The sequence below is a fragment of the Thunnus maccoyii genome, chromosome 17 (genome assembly GCF_910596095.1).
Source record: "Thunnus maccoyii chromosome 17, fThuMac1.1, whole genome shotgun sequence".
NCBI classification, from domain to species: domain Eukaryota; kingdom Metazoa; phylum Chordata; class Actinopteri; order Scombriformes; family Scombridae; genus Thunnus; species Thunnus maccoyii.
The window spans coordinates 15,117,641-15,138,797 of record NC_056549.1 but is presented as its reverse complement, the minus strand read 5'-3'; the positions used below and the strand labels follow the sequence as shown (position 1 = coordinate 15,138,797).

General features: G+C 40.5%; 1 protein-coding gene across 1 annotated transcript in view; it reads left to right on the top strand.

Annotated features, from left to right (window-relative positions):
* xkr6b (XK, Kell blood group complex subunit-related family, member 6b) overlaps positions 1 to 15,151 on the top strand; it is a 55,674-nt gene extending 40,523 nt beyond the window's left edge. Inside the window, exons 2-3 of the mRNA XM_042389816.1 lie at positions 11,010 to 11,206; positions 12,001 to 15,151. Of these exons, the coding sequence (XP_042245750.1) occupies positions 11,010 to 11,206; positions 12,001 to 12,971 (1,168 nt within the window). The 3' untranslated portion in view covers positions 12,972 to 15,151. The remainder of the gene's footprint in view (positions 1 to 11,009; positions 11,207 to 12,000) is intronic.
* Positions 15,152 to 21,157: the final 6,006 nt, after the last annotated feature.

Genomic DNA, 21,157 nt, shown 5'->3' with positions numbered 1-21,157 from the left:
AGATAGAGAGAGAGAGAGAGAGAGACAGAAACGACAGCTGACAGTAAAAGTACAATTCTGAAAAGTGTCCAAATGTGCAAGGTTTCATGCACCAGCTGAGCTAACTGCAGGTACCTATTTTTCTATTTTCACCTATTGTCATTTGGCCTCATGTTCTGTTTCACCCAATTTATTTTTGAGATATATGACTATGTGGGATAGCAAGCCTTCATTCAGAAATGGTCTCTCGTTCAAGTAGCCTACACATATTTGTACCTATGATTTGCCTAATTACTTTTGATTTTGCTCTTTTTAGTAAAGAATTTTATTAAGGTTTCATGACTGATATGAGCATGCATGACATAAGCTATGCCTCTTTGATATGACCCATTAGTTCATAATAAGTCATAATAATAAAGATGATTGGTGAACATCTAGTTTTCTTAATAGCTGTATACTATGAGGGAATTTCTTCAAATTTGGTACAAACGTCCACTTGGACTCAAGGATGAACTGATTCAAGTTTGTAGGTCAAAGGTCACTGTGACCTCACAAAACACATTTTTGGCCATAACTCAAGAATTCATACGCTAATTATGACACAGTTTCACACAAATGTCTAATAAGATAAAATGATGAAGTGATGACATTTTATATCCAAAAGGTCAAAGGTCAACTTCACTGTGACATCATGATGTTCTGCAAAAACACTTTTTCTGGCCATTATTCAACGCCATAACTCAGGAACAGAAGAATTATGACCGTATTTCACATTTGGTCAGATACTGAATTGGTGACACGAATCTTGGTTGCCCACCTTGAAACTGTGGTGATTGTTTAGATCATCTGTGCTGCTGGGTTGAAGATGTGTGTGAAGCATCCATGTTTTAGAATTTGTAGCTTCTTTGCATTTTGCCATCTTCTTCACTTCCTCTCCCTGGATGATAACCAGGACAGGGGGCCTCCTGTTACAGTGGTGGTCCAACATAAGCTCATTGGTTTTGCTGATATTGAGCTTCAGGTGATTATCGTTACACCATGTGACAAAGCTCTCTATCAGTCCTCTGTACTCCTCTGTAAAAATAGTCTCTAAGTGAAGAGCATGTTTCTCACTGGAAATTATTCACTGGAATCATACATGTCAGTATATTGATAACTTCCATTTCACAATAAAATACACCTTTCAAAGTCTTCACTACAAATTTTATATGAGTCTTGACAGACATGGATGTAAACTTCAACTTGACTGGTTGGCAGAAGCATACACCCGACAAGCGGTATTTCCAGGCACAAAAGAGATTTACACAGAGAACTTTCAATCAGTTGGTTAGTCAGGGAAGCGTTTTAACACCATAAGCCAGCCCTGCTAATTATAGTCTTAAGAGCAATAAACATGAGCTTCAAGTGTCTTGCACAGTACAACAGAAGTGCTGACACTGAATGGAAGCCAGCATCCGCACAGCCCTTTTTTGGTGGTGCACTCTTTGAAAAGCAAGTGGGTCAAGCCTTTTCTTCTTAATCCGTACATAATCTGGCCCTTCCCCTTGTTGAGGAGCAGTCACAAAACAGTACAGGAGAGGTGGGGATCCAGAGAGGGAGAGAGAAGGATTTCACCTCAGGCCGTCAGACTATTTATCTTCAATAGTTTTATTTTAAGATAGCAAAAGGCCACGTAGTAACAAATTTCTGTTACTGTAATAATACTGTAATACTAATATCTAAACTCATATGATCGATTTTTTTTTTCGTGTGTGTGTGACTCAAGTAAAGTTTGATATAAGGAGCTGAGAAACCAGCTGTAATGCGCTGCATGTTTGAAAAGGTAATTCAGAAATATCACTGCGGCAGACACTTTAACCTTTCAAAAACAAACAACAAATCAAAAAGCTATTGCAAGCCATGCCCTTAGAAAACTAAAATCCAAACCAACAAATATGAGGAAGTGAAGCCTATCTCAGTGTGCACTGAGAAATTCTTAAATTGTTTATTTTACATTAAGTTAAATTACCATTTTCGACAAGTATTCACTTTTACAGTTAATCTGCGTTATCCATTTGATAATACTGTTTGGAGCTGCATTGTGTAGTTTTTATTTTAACTGTTGAATCAAATCAATCATTTCATTAAGTCTGCCCTTCATTTGATTACCCATCTGGATATTGGATAGTGCTGCCCCATATTGCTGCTGATAGCTGTTAATGCCCAGCTGAAGTGATCAATAGCCTTCTGTGTCTGAAACGCAAGGGATCGTCCCTTCTTTTTAGCGCTGATACAGAATCTGCACCTCCTTATCCGTTTCATGCTCTTAGTCCATTATTGGAAAATGACCCCGAATTATCTTAGATCAGCTAGAATCTCTGGCTGTCGTCCATCTGAGGGCAGAGAGGCCTTGGTCATGTGACTTGTGTACCTACTCCTTTCGCTCTTGTAATGTCTGCTCCTCTTCCTTTTAACTTTCTCTTATCCCCTTCTTTCTTTTCCTCTTATTTCCTTTCTTTACCATCTCACCTCTCCCTCCTTTTCCTTGTCTTAGTGATGCCTCTATGTCACGTGATCACAGCTCAATGAGTTGGGGTACCTGAGAACCGTTGCTAATGGTAACAAAGGAGTGGCTGCGCAGGGAGGGAAAGAGAGAAAGTGCAGCAGGGGAGAGGAGAGCTACTATACATGCTGGGGTTCAGTGTCTATGCACACATTGAGATGGGGAAGAAAGCTTTGTAAAAATAAAAAAAATGTATCTCCATAATTTCCGGTGAAGCACTGTAGATTTGTATTTAATTGGTAAGATTCTCACTGATGTTGGTGACATTTGGGAAAAAACAATGTCCATCATAAATCACTTCTTCTAACAGACCACATGATATGAAATATATGTATGAAGTGTTCTAATTACAGTGATAATATTTAGTCAAGACGTCAGACGTGGTTAACCAGCACACACTCAAAGAATTGACAGGGCGGAGCAGAGTTGACGCAACATCCCTCATCTCAGCTTACGGCTCCCCATCGCCTTCAGCTTGCATCATGTCAGCCCAGTCTCTGTTCAACGTTCCAGCACCTCTCAGTGTAGGAATCGCCCAAAGGCCCTGGTCACATATCGTTGTGTGTTTGTATGTGAGTGTATCTGACTCGCCTGTGGGACACAGATCTCAACTCGGCCAGCCTTTCATTCCAGGGCTATTTGCCGCCATAAGGAGGATAAAGACATATCTGATGTAGGATCAGTGGTACACAGGTAAAGGTGAAACCTGTTGAGCCACATTGAGCCACAAAGTGTTGCGGGAAAGTATAAAAATCTCTCCTCTTGACGTATACAAATGCAAGGTTTTTTAAAAAAAAAACAGCTACCATGCCATATTTCTGTTTCTATTCTATTTCTCTCAAAGAAGCTGTGAAGTTCAAGAGATGTTTGCAAGAACAGATTTCTTTGGCACTTCACAAATTGGCGAATGATGAATAACATGACATCACTGTTGGGCTCCCGCTGGAGCTGTGATACTTTCATTCACTGTAAAGGGCAGAAGGAGACACATTGGTGACACGACCTGCAGTCCTGCTGAAGTGTCCTTGAGCAAGACGCTGACTCCCTGCCAGTTTTTCATTCGCTGACCCATGCTGCTGACCTCCACATGGTTGAATGAAAGGATGACTTTCTCCTTCCAAGATCAACAGTATTACTAGAAATGGTTTCAGCCGCTCATACATAAACAGCTATGTGTGTGAGTGTGTTCCCACTGCTGCTGTCCCAGTGAGGCGGTAGTTCTTTTTGATAGAAAGCCACAACAGGATTTCTTGCTTTTTGCTTCCTTTTTGCATGAAAAGGGAATATATTGTGAGTGTTTGACTAGCGAGTATGATTGCTACTTATATTTCTGGCAATTTGGACTAAAAAAGGGAGACTTTACACTTAGAAAGGCTTATTTAAGGGCACAATATTTGAAACTAAGGAAGGCAATTTGACTGAGTTAAGTATGCTTGAAAAGAACTAGTTTGTACAATGTGTCATCTGAGCATGTCTGAAATCTTTTGAAGAATTTTTTATTGCTGTTTCGAACGACCACACTCAAAGGCAGGGCAAAAAGCCTGGGAGATGCAAGATGTGATAATGTGAAATTCTTCACAGACATAGGGTAGTAGTTGTGTGATTTCTGCATACTTTCTCACCTCCACACACCTGGCACCTGCATAAAGCGAGGATGCTTGATGGATTGGTGGTCATGGATAGTTATAAAAAACGCAATTTCGGGACACAATACCCCCTCCCACTCCAACACTGGAAAGCTGTTGGTGTATGGGGTTTCATATAGAGTTTATTGATCCAAAAAGCACTTTGTTTAAAGCATACTGACCCCTTCAGGCAAACAGAGGGTATTTGCAGAAGAATAAATAAATAAATACTGTAGCTCTTAGGTTGATTATGTCGTTTTTCCACAATTTACAGTATAACTAACATACTAGCAGCATAAAAAGGGAATATGAGCACAGTCTAAAAGCAGTGGACAGAAAAACAGTCATTTAAAAACAATCAAATGATGAAATTTCATATAAAACGGATAAATTCAGGCAGAACTTATATCCAGATATGTCCAGTTTGAAGATATATGTCTTTAAAAGACTTACTTTTTGAGTTTTTAAACCCTCTAGTAATTGTAGTAAGTACAATTTATACTTTTGTACAGTGAGTGTTTACTGGCAACTGGTGAGGGATTAATTCTTTTTGTTCAAATGGCGTGAGTGTCATTTTAAAACAAAACTCAGAGACAGACAACAAAAAGAAGGTGTTTTCTGAAATTGCATTCATGATGGATAGAATTGCCATAGCTTAACCGGGCAATGTGGGATAAGAGGTGAAGGGGTGGATACAGGGGAAAGCAGCACAGGAAGAGGGGAAACAGATTTGCTATGATTAGGCAGTACCTGCTGTAACTGCTACCCTCCTCCCACACACATACACCCACACACATCCTCTACCGCTTCCCCCAGAAAAAAAAAAAAAAAAAAAAAAAAACAGCACTGTAAATGGAGCTAAGTATCCAGACACAGAAATTGAATTCTGTCTTGGAAGGAAGGTGGGGTGTCCGGGAGAGCTATGAAAAGAGAGAAAGACACAGAGAAGTAAAGATGCCGAGGAAATGAGGGAGAGAAATGTAAATCTCTCTGAGAAAATAGGTTTAAACCTCATTGAGAGTCGATGTGCGGCCCCTCAGAGTGACTCAGGGTGTGACTCATTGCGGTCGGCATTGCCTCCACCTTACACACACACACACACACACATACACACACACACTATTTTATAAACCCTCAGGCCTTGCGTATGTTGTGTGTCCCCCATGCTTAGTGTTCTGCCAGATTCCACCTGTTACAGCTGATGCATAAGCTCTGCTTCATGCTGCTGTAATAGTACTTGTGATCTTCTTATGAATCAGCTTATGACAAGATATGAATTCAGTCTGAGCTCCTGAGCCTTCCCACGAGCATGACTTAGAAGACAGATGCTGTTAAACTTGGCTAGGTGTGTGTGTGTGTGTGTGTGATCCTTCTAACCACCCACTCAAGGGATTAGTGTAAGGGTGGTTGGATGACTCATCGGTCAATGACTTTGGAGGAGAGGGAGGAAAAACATGGCCAAGCAGCCGGTCAGCCGAATGGTGTGTGTATCATTGTGTGTGTGTGTGCATGTGTGTGTATCTCTTTGTCATTCCACCTGTCCGTCACTGTAGCTCATGCTCAGACGTCAAGATGTCTAATCATGCAAACCTTGTAATTACAGTTTCATATGTGTATCTGAGGTTTAGAGCAGATATCTACCTTTGGTTAGTCATTTTGGGATGCTATCAAATCTTGTATTTTCTGAAGATGCTTGTGTGTTTGATTGTGCACATGCGTGCAGTGTATGTGTGTGTATGTGGGTGGGTGGGTTAATGGTTGCCTGTGTCTCGACAGCAATGGCAGACGGCTGGGCTTGGAACACGACCCTGGCACAGCATCGAGCTGTTAGGCCATGCGTACGCTGCTTAACGAGCCATGAACGATCGCTATGATCTTGCCACAAATAATTCATGAGGAGCCCTGTAGAGGAGCTATGGAGCTAAAAGGAAAGGAAGGGAGGATGTGGGGGGGGGCGGCGGGGGGGCATCAAGGAGTGGACCACAGCCTAAGTGGAGTGAAGGCGGGAGGCGAGGGGAGGAAGACAGAGAGATCTGACAAATGTGTCTGGAATAGAAAGGAAATCCCCTATTACCTTCAGAGCTGACAAGTATGCTTGTGCGTGCACATGTGTGTTTGTGTGTGTCTGCTTATTTTTAGGGAGCCGTTTGTGTTACTACATCTGAAAAGGCACTGTGGGAGTGTTAACAGTGTGCATCACAATCCTGGGATGTGTGTGAGATTCTTGTGAAGGCATACGCTGAGTGTATTGGAGACGTGATGGAGTGAGTTCAGATTTTTCTGACAGCCGTGAAACCGAAAGTGTTTAACTGTACAGGTTTTTTTTTTTTTTTGCTGAAACCAAAGGAATATGAACTAAACGGAAAGGGTCGGATGTGAATCTGTGCAGTGAGAACTCTCATTTACCTGCTTGAATAGAGAATAAGTTCAGTTTAAAATGAATGATGGGTTATGTATAGTATGACTTTTCCTCTAGTGCTACCATGAGATTGACGTTTTAGGCAGAGTTTTAGTGAAATGTCTCAACAACTATTGGATGGATTCCTATGAAATTTGATAGAGATATCCATGGCGCCTAGAGGAGTAGCCCGACTAACTTTGGTGATCTCTGCAGGTAAAAGTTTTCACTTATCCAGTGAAATATTTCAACAACATCTACTAGATAGATTTACATGTACTGACATTCATAGTTCCCAGACAATGGGAACGTGAAATGCTGGTGGTTTGATCGTTGCTCTTCAAAATCCCTGTTAGCGACATGCTGTCTGTCCATGACTTGTACTTACAGTAGTTTGTTGACTTTGTCTTAAATGAGACATTAAATTTTGCAATTAATCCGCAGTTCATATGCCTGTCGTACCGTGGGGGGTGATCCCTACGGATCATGGATCAACTACAATCAGTTACACCACTAGTTAACACTTGTTATTCTAGTTACATTAAGCTTATTACTCAATATACGGCTCAGCTTAAAACGAACTAAAGAAACTGTCAGAAGCAAGCAGCCAGACCTCCTGCACTCATTCACTAATGATACATCAACAGGTGACTGAACAACCACTCAATTAAAAACGAATGACTGAGTGAGTCCAGACAGCTCACTGTAATTTCAACAAGCAAACTAACGTTACCCACAACACATTATATGATCTCTGCTGCATTCTTGTTAAGGAGATAAAAAACACAAAAAAGCCACACAGAGACATTTAACCATCAGAGATGAAATTAGCGACCAAAGAGACACAGAGAAAGAAGCTGTATCTGACTCACGTTATCTGATGTCTTCTTCTTTCTTTCATGGAGATGAAGTATTCATGTCATAACATCCATTTGTAGCTGTTGGTCATCTTGTTTGTTAGTTAACAGAACTTTATGGCTAATGCTTAACCAGTCTGATATCATTAGCAACAATGACAAACAAGCTAACTCTCCTGGTTGTTTCTCCAGTTGCTTCTCTCTCCAGCCTCCCCAGCAGCGTGCTGCTACTGCTGCACAGCACAATCCAGATAATTTCTCCCATTAGCTTAACAACAGTCCTTAACAGTCCTTCCATGGATGTATAAAGAGTCCTCCAGGCTGTTACAGCAAGCCAGCTGTTGCATTGGCTAACGCAAGGAGCTATCTACTGCTGCTACTCTGCCTTACAGTGGAGAGAATTGAAGATGAAATCTGGAAACTATCATTGGACCAACTCGATGTCAATATTGCATTCTGGTTGTTGATTGGTAAGGGAGGAAAAACAATGAAATACATTGTCAATGTAAGAGATCCCGCCCTGCGGAGGTCAGCAGGCACCCGTCCTCCTCTGTCCCCCACTCCACCTCCACCAACTTTTGCCTCTCAAAGGAGGATCAACCTCCTCTGCCTCTATGGACCAGCCTCCACTGATATATATATATATATATATATATATATATAATGAGCATGCTAGTATGCTGATGTTGGCATTTAGCTCAAAGCACAGCTGTGCCTTTACGTACAGCCTCACAGAGCTGCTAGCCTGGCTGTGATTTTCAAAGCAAGACAGCTACAGAGGCCATGAAGATTACTGTTTCTGACGGAGGCACTACAGACCAGTGAGACGTAGCAGTGGAACACACAGACTAATGGAAATGGTGGGATGGAGACAAAGGGCCTGTGTAGGTCTCTGTGGCATGTCATTAGTGAGGAAGAGGGGTTGACTTGTTCCATCTGACATTTACCAGTCCAACTGAAAATGTCACGGAATGCCAGCCTTTACCTCTGGATATAATGGTGCCTCTCACAGCCCAGAGCTATTGATCCCAAAAAAACTTTTGTCCGCCCCCCACCCCCCTCTTGTTCCCCCTGTCCACTATCCCACGAAAGACCACCATCACTGCGCTCCTACGTTTCCTTGCCCAGCCATACCTTTCTCTATCTTTGATTACTCCATGCATCATAGCAGCCTTGTCTTAGTGAGAATGGGATGCTATGACAGCGCTAACAATAGATTAGCTCCAATTGTGTATTTTTCGTTACCGTCAACCTGAATCCTCCACCTGAATCTTGGTTATTTCACTGTGTATTTGTCAGCAACACCGTCACATGAGATTTTTTCTTTCTGTTTTTGAACTACGGGAACACAACCACTAAAATGTACTTACTGAAATCCCATACCTGGTTTCTCAAATCTCCACACTGATCTTGTAGCTACAGTTGAAGTCTTTGTTCCACTCTTTTATTTATTCTGTTCCCTTTTCTCTTTCTGGGAAAGTGGCTGTCTTTTTAGGTAGCTAATTGACTGACAGACCGGACCATGTAGTGGTTTGCCAGCTTTGTCAGAAAAAGATCCACTTTATTGTTTTAGATGTTTCTTGGTTGTATATTAATTCTTTATAAATGTCACAAATGTAATTTACATGGCCTGGGCTTTTCTTTTTTTTTTTTGGTGGTGGTAAAATGTGGTTTAATGCCTCATGTAAAGCAAATAAGATCAGAGATCTGGTGATCATAGTTTATACCTGGTAAAGACGGGGGTTTTAGTTAGATTTCCTGAGATTTATTTTATGATGAGTTGCTTGTTTTCTTGACCATGAAACACATGAAAAAAAACTGTTTTGTGACCTCAACCTACAGTGAATAATACCATAATTATACAAATAATACAGTGCACAAAAAATGAGACACAGTGATCTCTCTGGCCTTCCATATCTATCAGATGTAAAGTATGTTCCCATGTTTTATTACATTCAACTGTGCTGAAGTAAAGGGATTTGTATTGTATGTATGGAGAAAGGGGACTGGCAAATGCTCAAATCAACCAAAACAATAACCAAAGGCAATCAGACCCTAGTAGGCCATACATTCTTTACAGTGCATTGCACTCAACCTCATTTCAAATTAAACAGTAATCTCTTCCCCAATAGCTATTGCAGAGGCTAATTATGTTGAAAACCACTCATAAGCATTTTCTTGTTTTGTTTGTTATGTTGCAGTATATTTGTGTCTCACTTTTAGGGGCTGAATGTAGATCCATAGCCTCTCAATTTGTTTTGGGGAGTGCTACTGTCTAGTCTATTTCTGTCCTTGCTACACTATTGTCCGCGGTTGACTGCCTTCACATCAAGTACTGGATTTATTTGGCCACTCTGCCAGCTCAGGCAGACAGACCCTGCAGCTACTATCCAATATGCAATGACTGAAATCACTGTTAAGATAACTATAAACCACTATAACTGTGATAGTGGTCTTGGTGATTGTTTTCTCTACAGCCAGACTTGGGTTAACATGTTTGTGGAGCTTGGGTTTGTTTACAGATTGGGGAGGATAGAAGCCCTCCAGAATGCTGTTTTCTTTCTTTTTGTCATCTTGATTTTCTTTTGTTGGATGGATTGATGTTTTTACCGAGAGTGCGGTGCAATGTTCCTGTCCAAAGCTTCGATCCACTAAATGTTTTCCTCCTCATTGTTTACTCGTCTTCTTCTGCGCACGTTAATTGGCGGCAGCAGCTGCAGCATTACATTTCAAAACAAACCCAAACCCAAAGAAGATTATGATCTTAATTAGCTATATCACAGCCCGGAGCATATTACATTTTGCTCAGCAGCACAGAATGAGCCTCTGTGTCTTGTCCTTTTAAAAAAAAAAAAGAGGTGGTGTGGCTTTGATTGCAACAGGAGCGTGATTCAATTAGCTGCCACTTCTCTGCTGCATTACCTACCATCTCCCTGGCTTTACCAGAGTCACTTCACCTTTATGAAACCCCATCAGTCATGAAAATAGCCGCTGCAGCAGCGGACAATATGGGTCATGTGGTGCACTTAAGACAATGATTATTGCCTTTCTTACTACAGTATGCTTTCTATAACAAGTTCAATAACCACACCTACAGAGTTCATAGAGACCATTGGAGAATGTTTTTAATCAAGTCATGCTAGTGATGTTTTTTCTCATTGCTGCTTTACACAAGGCAGTCATAAAGTAAACTTGCTAAGAGATGCAAGTAGTTACTTTGTACGCAAGGGAAACCCCTCTTGAGATTATTTTTCTCTTTTATTACTGTTTTATCAACTTTATTTATTGCTAGACATCAGCAAATTCCTTTTAACTAATTCAGAAGCCAATGATAAATTCCTCATAAATGCAGATGAATATATTCAACTGTGTATTAAAAAGTGTAGCTAAGTATGCCCTCTAGTGTTGTCAAAACTCAACCATGTGTAGGTGTGCTTTACAGTGAATTTATGCATTCCTGTAGGTGGCAAAGATGTAATATTGATGTTAATGAGCGCTCTTGTGACTTCTCTATCAATACAGTGAAATATTAATTAAGGGAGTTCGAAGACACCACAAAGTTAGAATTTTTTTTTCAAAAAACCTGTTCATTCTTCCTCTCTCTGCAGGTATATCCGCACCATGTACCTCGGCATACAAAGTCACCGGCAGAAGGAGAACCAGCGGCGTTTTTACTGGGCTATGATGTATGAGTATGCCGATGTCAACATGCTGCGACTGCTGGAGACCTTCTTAGAAAGTGCCCCTCAGCTGGTGCTGCAGCTCTGCATCATGATCCAGAGCAACAAGGCTGAGTGGCTACAGTGTAAGGGGTTCCCTAACACTTCTGATGTCTGATGTTGTTAGTGTGTAGTTCAGAAAATTTCTTTTTTTGCATGATATGTCACAGTGCATGTTTATCACATGATGTTGAGATGCATCCATATTTTATACCCATGTTTTATCAATTTTCTTTGAAGTTCACATATCACTTTATTTACTGTGTATGACATTCTACACCATTATATCCAATTTCCAACATTCATCACTCCGGTTATTGAAACCTCTTACAATTCCAGTTTGTCTGTGCAATACAGTTCCCCAAGGAAGGCAATTCAATCATATCAAGTCATACCCTTCTCTGCTGGGGTGTCTATAGAAATGCCATCAATGCATTTGCTGAGATGCACCATGCTGCTGCTCTGCAGATAATCCTCTGTCATTTTTCATGCACCAGGTTACTGCACTGACATATCTGCTGTCTCTACTGTTATACATGTCTTAAGGAAACTGAAATGGTGCACTAAATGGAGACTATGTTGACTGAATGACCCATGATGATCTTGGTAATAATATTCCTTTGAAAACCGTGATGGATTGCTTTGGCTGAAATACAACATACTGTATACAGTAAGTGGAATGGCAGCCAAGTCAAGATAAAACCATAAATCTTTGGGTTATACTTTATGCTTGAAATGAAACTGGATCCTTTTTTTATATATTTCTAAGGTTTTTAGAAAGACCATCTATCACTATCTGTCGCTATCTTTCATTCTTGCCATTTTTAGTCTCTCTTTCTCTGCTTTTATTCTTTCTCTCTGTGTCTGTCTGTATTTCCAGGTGTTTCTGCTATGTCCTCCCTCCTGTCCCTGGCCTGGGTGCTAGCATCTTACCACAAACTCCTGCGGGATTCACGTGACGACAAGAAGAGCATGAGTTACCGAGGTGCCCTAGTGCATCTGTTCTGGCGCCTTTTTACCATCTCCTCACGGGTGCTCTCCTTTGCCCTATTTGCCTCTGTTTTCCACATCTACTTTGGCATTTTTGTGGTGCTCCATTGGTGTGCCATGGCTTTCTGGGTCATCCATGGCGGCACCGACTTCTGCATGTCCAAATGGGAGGAGGTACTGTTCAACATGGTGGTGGGCGTGGTCTATGTCTTCTGCTGGTTCAATGTACGTGAGGGCCGGACACGGTACAGAATGGTGGCCTATTACACGGTAGTACTGTTAGAGAATGCCATCCTCAGCTCCCTTTGGTATGCGTACCGCGACCCAGCCACCACTGACGCCTATGCCTCTTTTGCCCTCTGTGGCGTCTTCCTGTGCTTTGCCTCAGGTGTGGCCTGTATGGTTCTCTATTATGGGGTTCTACACCCCATGGGCCCCCGGCTGAGGGTGCTGGCCAGCTCCTGCTGTGCCGAGCTGCTGTGGGGCCTTCCCTTACCCCCTGAGGCTGAGCCCATGGCTCCCACACCAGGCCCCCGTGGCTCCCAGGCCACCCCCACACGGGGTGTGGCAGGGGAACATGTGGAGTCAGATGAAACAGCCACGGACACCTGCCTTCCGGTTTTCCAGGTGAGGTCCACAGAGCCTGTGGATGCAGCCGGTAGGCCCATCCAGGCTGAGGGTCCTCTCATCAAGATAGACATGCCCAGAAAACGCTACCCAGCCTGGGATGCACACTTTGTGGATCGGCGCCTGCGCAGGACCATAAATGTGCTGCAGTACATTAGCCCTAATGCGGTGGGCATCAGGTATAGGGACGGTCCGCTTCTTTATGAACTCCTGCAGTACGAATCCTCCTTCTGAAGGCATCCTCTCCCTCAGCTCTTTTACCCCCTCTTACACACAACCATGCACACGCATTCCCTTCCTTCATTCTGCTCTTCTTCCTCTACAGATATTATCTCTTTCTATTTGACACTCAACCCTCTCCGTCTCTATGATCATTCAGTTTTCCTGCAGGAGATGTGTGTTTGGTCAACTGAAAATCTGTCAAGACAGTCTAAACACACAGTCATGGTTTATTTTTGGAAAAAACATAAAGTACAGAGAGAAAATTATAAACCTACAGTATCTTATGTGATAATATATACAGAAGTCTCATATAAATCCCTCTACATTGATAGAGGAGGGTTCTGTATGAGTGTAGATAACATATGAATGTTTCATTATGAAATGTGTTTAATGCATTATACTGTATTGGTGATTCAACCTGTGAATACTTGTGAAGGGCATATTGTATGTCCCTGTGACATGGGACTGGCGCAAAGCCTGATGGGAATGATGGAGGAGAGTCTCAGTGGGCGCAGGTCTTTGCACATCCCAACATTTACTGCCATTCTTTCTGTAAATCATTGAAATGTATGATAATGTTTTCCAAGTCCTTAGACCATAAATTAAAAAGCACTCAATTTTCTATCATGATACTGTAGAGTGGACACAATAATAGATGTGTCTAAGAGAAGCAGTTCAAAATGGATTTTCCCTCTGTGAGCTTACGTGGCTCAATTGTATCCTGGCTGTACTATTTTTGTCCAAAATCCTAAATCGTAATCGCATCATGTATGGAAGAAAAAAGAAGCACACTGACCTTCAATCAGTTCCACCCATATATTCAATTTTTACAGTGCAGACTGCCCTCCAGTGGAGGCAAGCTATGATAGCATGCCTTACTTGGTCATTTTTGCCCATAGTTGTGACAGCACAAATAAGATAACCACTTGAAGTGAGAAAACACAATGAGAGAAATGTGGAATGTAGTTGAAAAGAGCACAAAGTTTTCTAAATTGGTGGGTAGAAAATCATCGTAAAAACATTCCAAAGACTTTTTTTTAAGATTGTAGGTGTAGAAGGGTACAAATGTGTTAACGTGCACATCTTTTTGTAGTGCAAAGACAGCCTTCAATGAATCCTCCACCATTCCCTTCTGAACCCTAGAAAGTACTCCCTTTTTCAACCTCCTTATTTTGTTTTATTATCAACAAATGTTTTAGGTTGATTAATATATGCTTATCGGGTGCAAAGACTTGTAATAACTTCTTGAAAAAAAACATGACAAATCTGAGAAGATATTTCTATGCTATTATACTTCAGTGCGTATTTGTGTCCACATTTATAGTCATTGACATAATTATATTTTGCCAGAACACACACTTTTTTACATAACAAAACACGTGTTTAAAGGTATACTCTTCAACGTCAGTTTGCCCTCAAAGGGGCTATACTCTTATATGGGTGCACAAGGCGACTGTTCTGGCACCTGCTAGCACAGTTGAAACGAAGCCAAATCGCATCTTACAGTACTGTCTTTCCAATTTATCTACCCCCTTGAACCAGTAGAATGAGTCTGTGCAAAATGTGTGCCATCTATAGGCCTGCTGTGCAGCAATTACACACCAATATACATCTTCCAGCTGAACCTGCGGGAGCTCTCCACTACAAATACCCACGAGAAGACCACTGTATTCACTCATGAAGAAAAAAAAACATGCCTTCTAAGTCAAAGGAGCTTGACGAAAAATTCCAGAGAGGGTTACTGAATAACTCATTGAAAATGAATGCATTTCATACTCCAATTTTATCTATTCACTCAATGATTCATCTGAATATATAATGTGTGTTTTTTACATTGTAGTGTTTGGCATGACTTTAGTATGAGGCATTAGTACAAATGCACCCAACAAGGGATGCCCAAGAGCCCTACACAAAACAGAGATCCCTTTTTCCCGGCTCACTGGCTCTCTGCTTAGCTGTGGCCACTTGTGCCTGCTGACATCGTACTGTAAAAGGCAGATGCCTAGTAAGTCTGGGCTGAAGGCGAGAGGGGGGTTTTGCCAGGGGTGGAAAAGAACATAGAGAACAGATTGTGCGAAAGGGCCTGACTGGAGTGATTTGTTGTGTGTTTGTGTGAGAAGAGTGTTTACCTGTCAGCACATACTGTATGATCTACAGTATGTATTGTTAGGGGAAGTATGCTTGCACGTTGGTAGGTGTGTACACATGTGCTCTGTTTTGTGTATTGTGTGTGTGTGTGTGTGTGTGTGTGTGTGTGTGTGTGTGTGTGTGTGTGTGTGTGTGTGTGTGTGTGTCTCCTGAGCCCTTTCCCACAGTTCCGTTCTCTCGCCGATTGTTTGGCTCCATCCTCGGTTGCTGCTCCACCCTCTTACCCATCTCTGAGGTGCTGGGCCTTGGTGCACTCCTGTGAAACACTCTCACACTCTCTGGTAACTGAACAACGGGGTTGAGGCTGAACAACTGGAGATCCTGACATGAGAACATGCAATGAGGTACACTGCCATAACCAAGAGCTTCAACATCCAGGGTCTGCCACCCTTCAGCTTATAAGCGATGTTCAGCCCTGAGTAATTGAGAACTGTTGGGTCAGCTAAGGTGGAGCAAACATCCAACACACCATATGTATAGATATACTGTACATGTGTATGCAAACAACCAACTTGTTCATTGTTTACCATGGTAGCCAGAATAGATCCTCTCCGTTGTAGTGAATGAACAGCCATGTTAATAGTTAGTCAATGAATAAACTAATAAATAATAAATATTGTTAAACTAAAAAAAAAAACTAAGCAAAACAGCCAATACAGGGGTTCCTCAGGACCAACAAACAAGACCACTGAACCAGCTGACTCAGGGGTGTCTCAATGCAGTTCTCATCCCCAGGCATGTCCTCAAGGGTCTCCATTTTTTCCTTAACATATTGCATCCTGGACCGCTTCTCGGCTGGGATTGTACCACTTAATTATGGTTTTCACATTTTGTTTATTGGGAATAATTACTCATTTTTACATGAATATAAATTATATTATTGGGGAAGGGGTCGTTTTTTGTTTTGTTTTGTTTTGTTTTGTTTTGTTTGTTTTTTTTGTTTTTGTGGTAGTTGGCTGCCTGGCATACGGTGCATCCTTACTTAACACTGCTGACCTTTTGCAGACGTGGACACATGTACAAATCAGGTGCAAATACACTGTGATTCATTCAGTTCCAGTTTTTTTGGGTATTGTATAGCATCAAAAACAAGGTTATGTACAACTGGGCTGCATTTCATCTAGTGGTGCTTAATGTCGTATAACGCAGAGTATTTATGCTTGCATAACTGTGTCATTAGAATAGTAGTAATGACAGTTAATTGAACTCTGAAGTTAAAGTCTATAAAGAGTCTATGTACAAGTCTGGATTTTTATGAAACATGCAGTATATTTTACGTATATTTCTACAGTACAATCATCATTTTGCCACATTATGTATCTAGTAAAAGGATTAGCTAGAAGTCGGATAATAAGTGGGTTTTCATTTTTATATATTTTTCTTGGTTTCTTTAAATTATATGCGGATTTCAAGAGCTAAGCTACACAAGTGTGCAAGCCTTTTCTATACCATACAGTGTAGTATTCAGGCTGCCACGCTTTATACCATAAACAAGGTCACAAAAAGCCCTACAGAGAATTGTTCCTGTCAGGTTACCTGCCCAATTCAACATCCCTTGACAGCCTCAACACACAGCAAGAGCGTTTGAACAGCAAGCTTGTTCTTCTCAGTCCTTGTTGTGCCTTGTTTCATTGGGTGCTTCAATCCAGCCATGGCAGCCAGGTCCGCAAACCACAATGCCAATCTCTTTCTTTACTTGTTTCATGTGCCAGCACACTCACCAAGATGACAACACCAAACAATATTTTCCCTGTCTGTCTCCCCAAACTAGATGAAGCCAAGTTCTCAATTCTGTCAGCTTACACCTCAGTCGACAATGTTTTTCAGTCTTACAGTTTCATTCAAGTAGTCATCTGCAGGACTACACAGTTTCCTAGTTACAGTGCTACAACTAAACTTCACAGTGTGACAGAACCAAGTGATGGGTGCTGTGTGAAACCCAATTATTGGTTCTTTCAAAGACATAGGAGAAAAGTAAGGCAATACTGAACATCTTCTCTACTTGAACGTAGGGTTCCTCATCTTATGTTTGAGCGAGCTGAATCACTACAGACCCATTTGATTCAACAAGTTACAGTTAGCAGTTTAGACCAAGCTCAAAAGCATTCGTTTTGGATTGTTTGATGGACAGTCATAACAGATGCCAGCCACGAATTATTTGGTCAATGATTGTTTTGTACTTTTGTCTATGCCTTTACATCTTCTTCTGTCTTGCAACGATGAATGATTTGTAGTGCCAAGTCGTGAACTTTCTGTGTCATTTGTCTCGTGTTGAACAATACATCCTCTAGCCAAAACAATAATGCCTGCGGTTGGAATAACACATGGAAGAAGAGGTCAATGGTGACAAAATGAGCAAAAATCAGTTATGTTGCATTTTCTTACAATGGAACGATGTATCTGAAACAGGCCCGATCACTGATTCACTTTTCGAATAACCTCATTTCCTGGTTTTCCTACCACCTCCCAGCATGCCTTTAGGACTCATTGTGAGGTGACCCTCAGCATTTAGCATGTAAGTGCTCTCGACTGCACAATGACCCTCTGATTTCTGCATTAATGTGTAGCAGCAGGTCATCGTAGTGTTTGACTTGGTTTAAGTCTGTACCTTTGTGTCATGACCATCTGTTTGACCATTGGAGCAGTATGTTCAGATGATAAAACGGTGCATTTTCTTCTTTTACTTTTGTTCCTTCTTTGGTTTTTGTTAATAACCTGGTGCTGAATAAATACATTTAAACGGTGCTACCATTGTGGACAGCAGAGTCCACTTTTTCGGCTTTCTAAAAGCATAGCCTTCCGGTTGACTGAGAGAGCCTGCACCCCGCAAACCTGCAGTCTCAAAATGCTCGAGAGCTAGCACCTCAGATCCACACAGTTTACAGCAGAACTCAACTCTCAATGGTGCCATTTTGATTTTCCAGTCTGCACAAAAAAACAACAGTTACCCTACTGTTCATACAGTGTTTATGATATTGGTTTCAGCATACAGTATGGTTTTTTCTTTTGTTTTATTATGATTCAATCTGCACTAGGATTTTTTTCTTTCTTTCTGAGATGAGAAAATGGCAGGTGACAAAAATGCATCTTTTTGACACACGAGCACAGGAGCACAAATGTGCTTCTGCTGATGGAATTTGGGTAAAAAAAAATATATAGAACGTGATTGCTGTGTTGTAAATTCCTGTCATCTATATGTCCTTTATCTGTGTGTATCTATTTTTGTTGTTCTTGTAGAATTGGCTGTAATATTTTGTTTAAAAATGGATTTGATATTCCAATGAAGCGACTATGGTTGTCATATTAATTGCTGCTGATTTTTGAAATTGTTATCAAAGGTGTTGGGAAATATTGCTTTGTTTATATTCAATCAATTTCTAGATTGTGTTAGCTTGTTGGTGTATTTCACAGATCTGGATACTCCCTAGGCTATATGATTTATCCGGGGTATTCCAAAAGTTGGCACAATGTCAGTAAGCAAATTCGCTACAATCTGTAGCATCTCTATGAAAGTGTACTCATACAACCTACTGTATGTTGTGACTGAGAACATATAAGGAATGATTTCTTTGTTGTTGTTAAATATAAAATGTAAGTAAATTGTTTCATGGAATCCCCGTTCTTTAAAAAAGCAAAACTGATGTCCAGTATTGTACCTACGCCCTATTTTTGGGAACAATATGAATATTATTAATAACATATGGTGCTAAAGTTCTTTTTGTATGTTTTGGTTTTTAGATGAAAAGAGAAATATTATGCTGAAAATGTAATGTTAAGCCTTACTGTAGATTCATATATCAGACTGTTCATCCCAGAAGAGAAAAATAAATATAGTATTTGAAAGTGCAATATTTTAGTACTGTATTTACATGCATGTTTCACATTTCAAATGATGAAAATGGTTGCAGTACAAACAGTGTAGGATGTGATGTATGATGTAACACACTTTAGACTATTTCACTGCTAGAGTAAGAAAGGGGGGGAGGTTCATTGACTGTGTTCTAATATAATGCCTTAGAGTGCATGTCTTAGCTCGAGATTAGCATTAGAATTGAGCGTGTTAAAGTCTCTGCACTCCGACACAGGTGTTTTCACTTATTCTGGCTGATTAGGTTGAAGTTGTGTGGAGTTATGCTGGGCATGAGTGTGCGTGATCTCACCAAACTTATGCTCTAAGGATAATACTGGTGAAAGTGTTCCAACCTAAGAAGGGAAATTAATAAACAGGAAAATAATTATCAACCAGAGAAAAGGCTAATCAGACAAAATAAGTGGAAACACGTGTGTGTTTTTTGTAGTATGTTCCTTTGCACATTAGGAAAATACTTATAATATAGATGGTGACACAAGTGCATAGCACAGGGACAGTGGATATCTGGAGAATGAGTCTGGAGTCAATGAGGAATGTGGAATAATTTTATACTGTATATAAATAAAAGCCAAATAAGGCCCCACAGACCAAAACACAACATTACAGAAGATCCTACTCATATTACATCATTACCTGCATTGATGGCCAGTTGTAAGTGTATTTTCATGATTGAGCACAGACCAAACACATTGAGAAGCCACCAAAGTGACATTTACTGACCGCCCTAAACACTTGAAACAACTAGCAGCCACAATACCCGTTACCTCTTTACACACAGAAAAATATATAAAAGAGAAGAAAGAAAAAATACAGACAGATCAATAGGACAGAATTAGAAAGTAAAAAATGCTGATGCATTTACTGTACATGTGTTCAGTGCTGCATTATTCCCCTCGCACCATTCTCAGTCATATAGTATCTTTTGCCTCCTTAACATGAAACTAATTAAAATACAGCCTTAGGTGTAACAATGAATTATGTACACAATTATCCTTCATCATCTGTGTTTAATGATCACTCAGTGATACAATGTCACTGACTTGTTCAGTGAAAATTAAGAAATTCTGTCCACATAAATTAAAAATCTTTAGGGGTGGCCATGTTGGTCTGATGGTCCAGAACAAAATATTGCAATAACGATTAATTTGAAATTTGGTGCAGATCCCCAGAGGATAAATCACTGACTGCAGTCTGACTGGCAATGTGTTTCCTTGAGACTTTCATGCCAACATGCTGATTCCCATCAGTGTCATGCTAATGTGCTGCAGGTTACATGCTGAATAGCATGCAAGCATTTTAACATGTTATTGTCAGTAAGTGAGCATATGACCACAAGCTAACGTTCAAAACTTTGTTAGCCAAATGGTTAAGGTACATAAAACTGCAACATCCCCACTTTGACTCCAGCCAGGGACCTTTTTAGCATGTCACACACTTCTCTTTCTCCCCTCATTTCCTGTCTGCCTGTACACTGCTTTAACTGTCCAATAAAGGGGAAAATGCCTAACAAAAAAACCCTTTACATTGTTAACATTATAGTTTTAGTTTTGATAAACATCTGTATCATTTTTTAACATATTATTCTTATTTTATGCCTTAACAGTGGCAAGATGACAGGAAGATGGAGAGACAGATGCATAAATGCCCCATTTGAACCAGAACCCGGCCATGATATTTTAACACATCATAGAAGAAAAAGCACAGATGTAATTAAGAACATTAATAACAGCTGAATTACATTTAGGATCAACAGGTGGGTTCATTACTGGGACACTTAAAGGGAAGGAGGCCACCTGTGCTGTTCCTGCTCTGACAAGTAAAAAAGCCTGCAAGTTTTATGCATAATTTAGTGATTTAGAGAATTTGAACAGAAGTATAAACATTTCAAACTATTATGAAAATGTATACATTCTTAAAGCTGTTAAAAGTGGTGGGGGCTGCCAGTAGTCTATTCAAACCATAAAGTCTATGATTCAAACAAACAAGCAAACATTAAACAATTAACACAAAGATAGAAGATACTATACTATACTATCCTGTGCTGTACTATACTGTACTAAACTATACTCACCTATATGCAGAAATGAATCCTTGTCAATTGCATTTATGGCTATTATTCATAGGTCATTGAATACACTGATTATTTTTTCAAATACTTGAAAATGACATCACATTATTT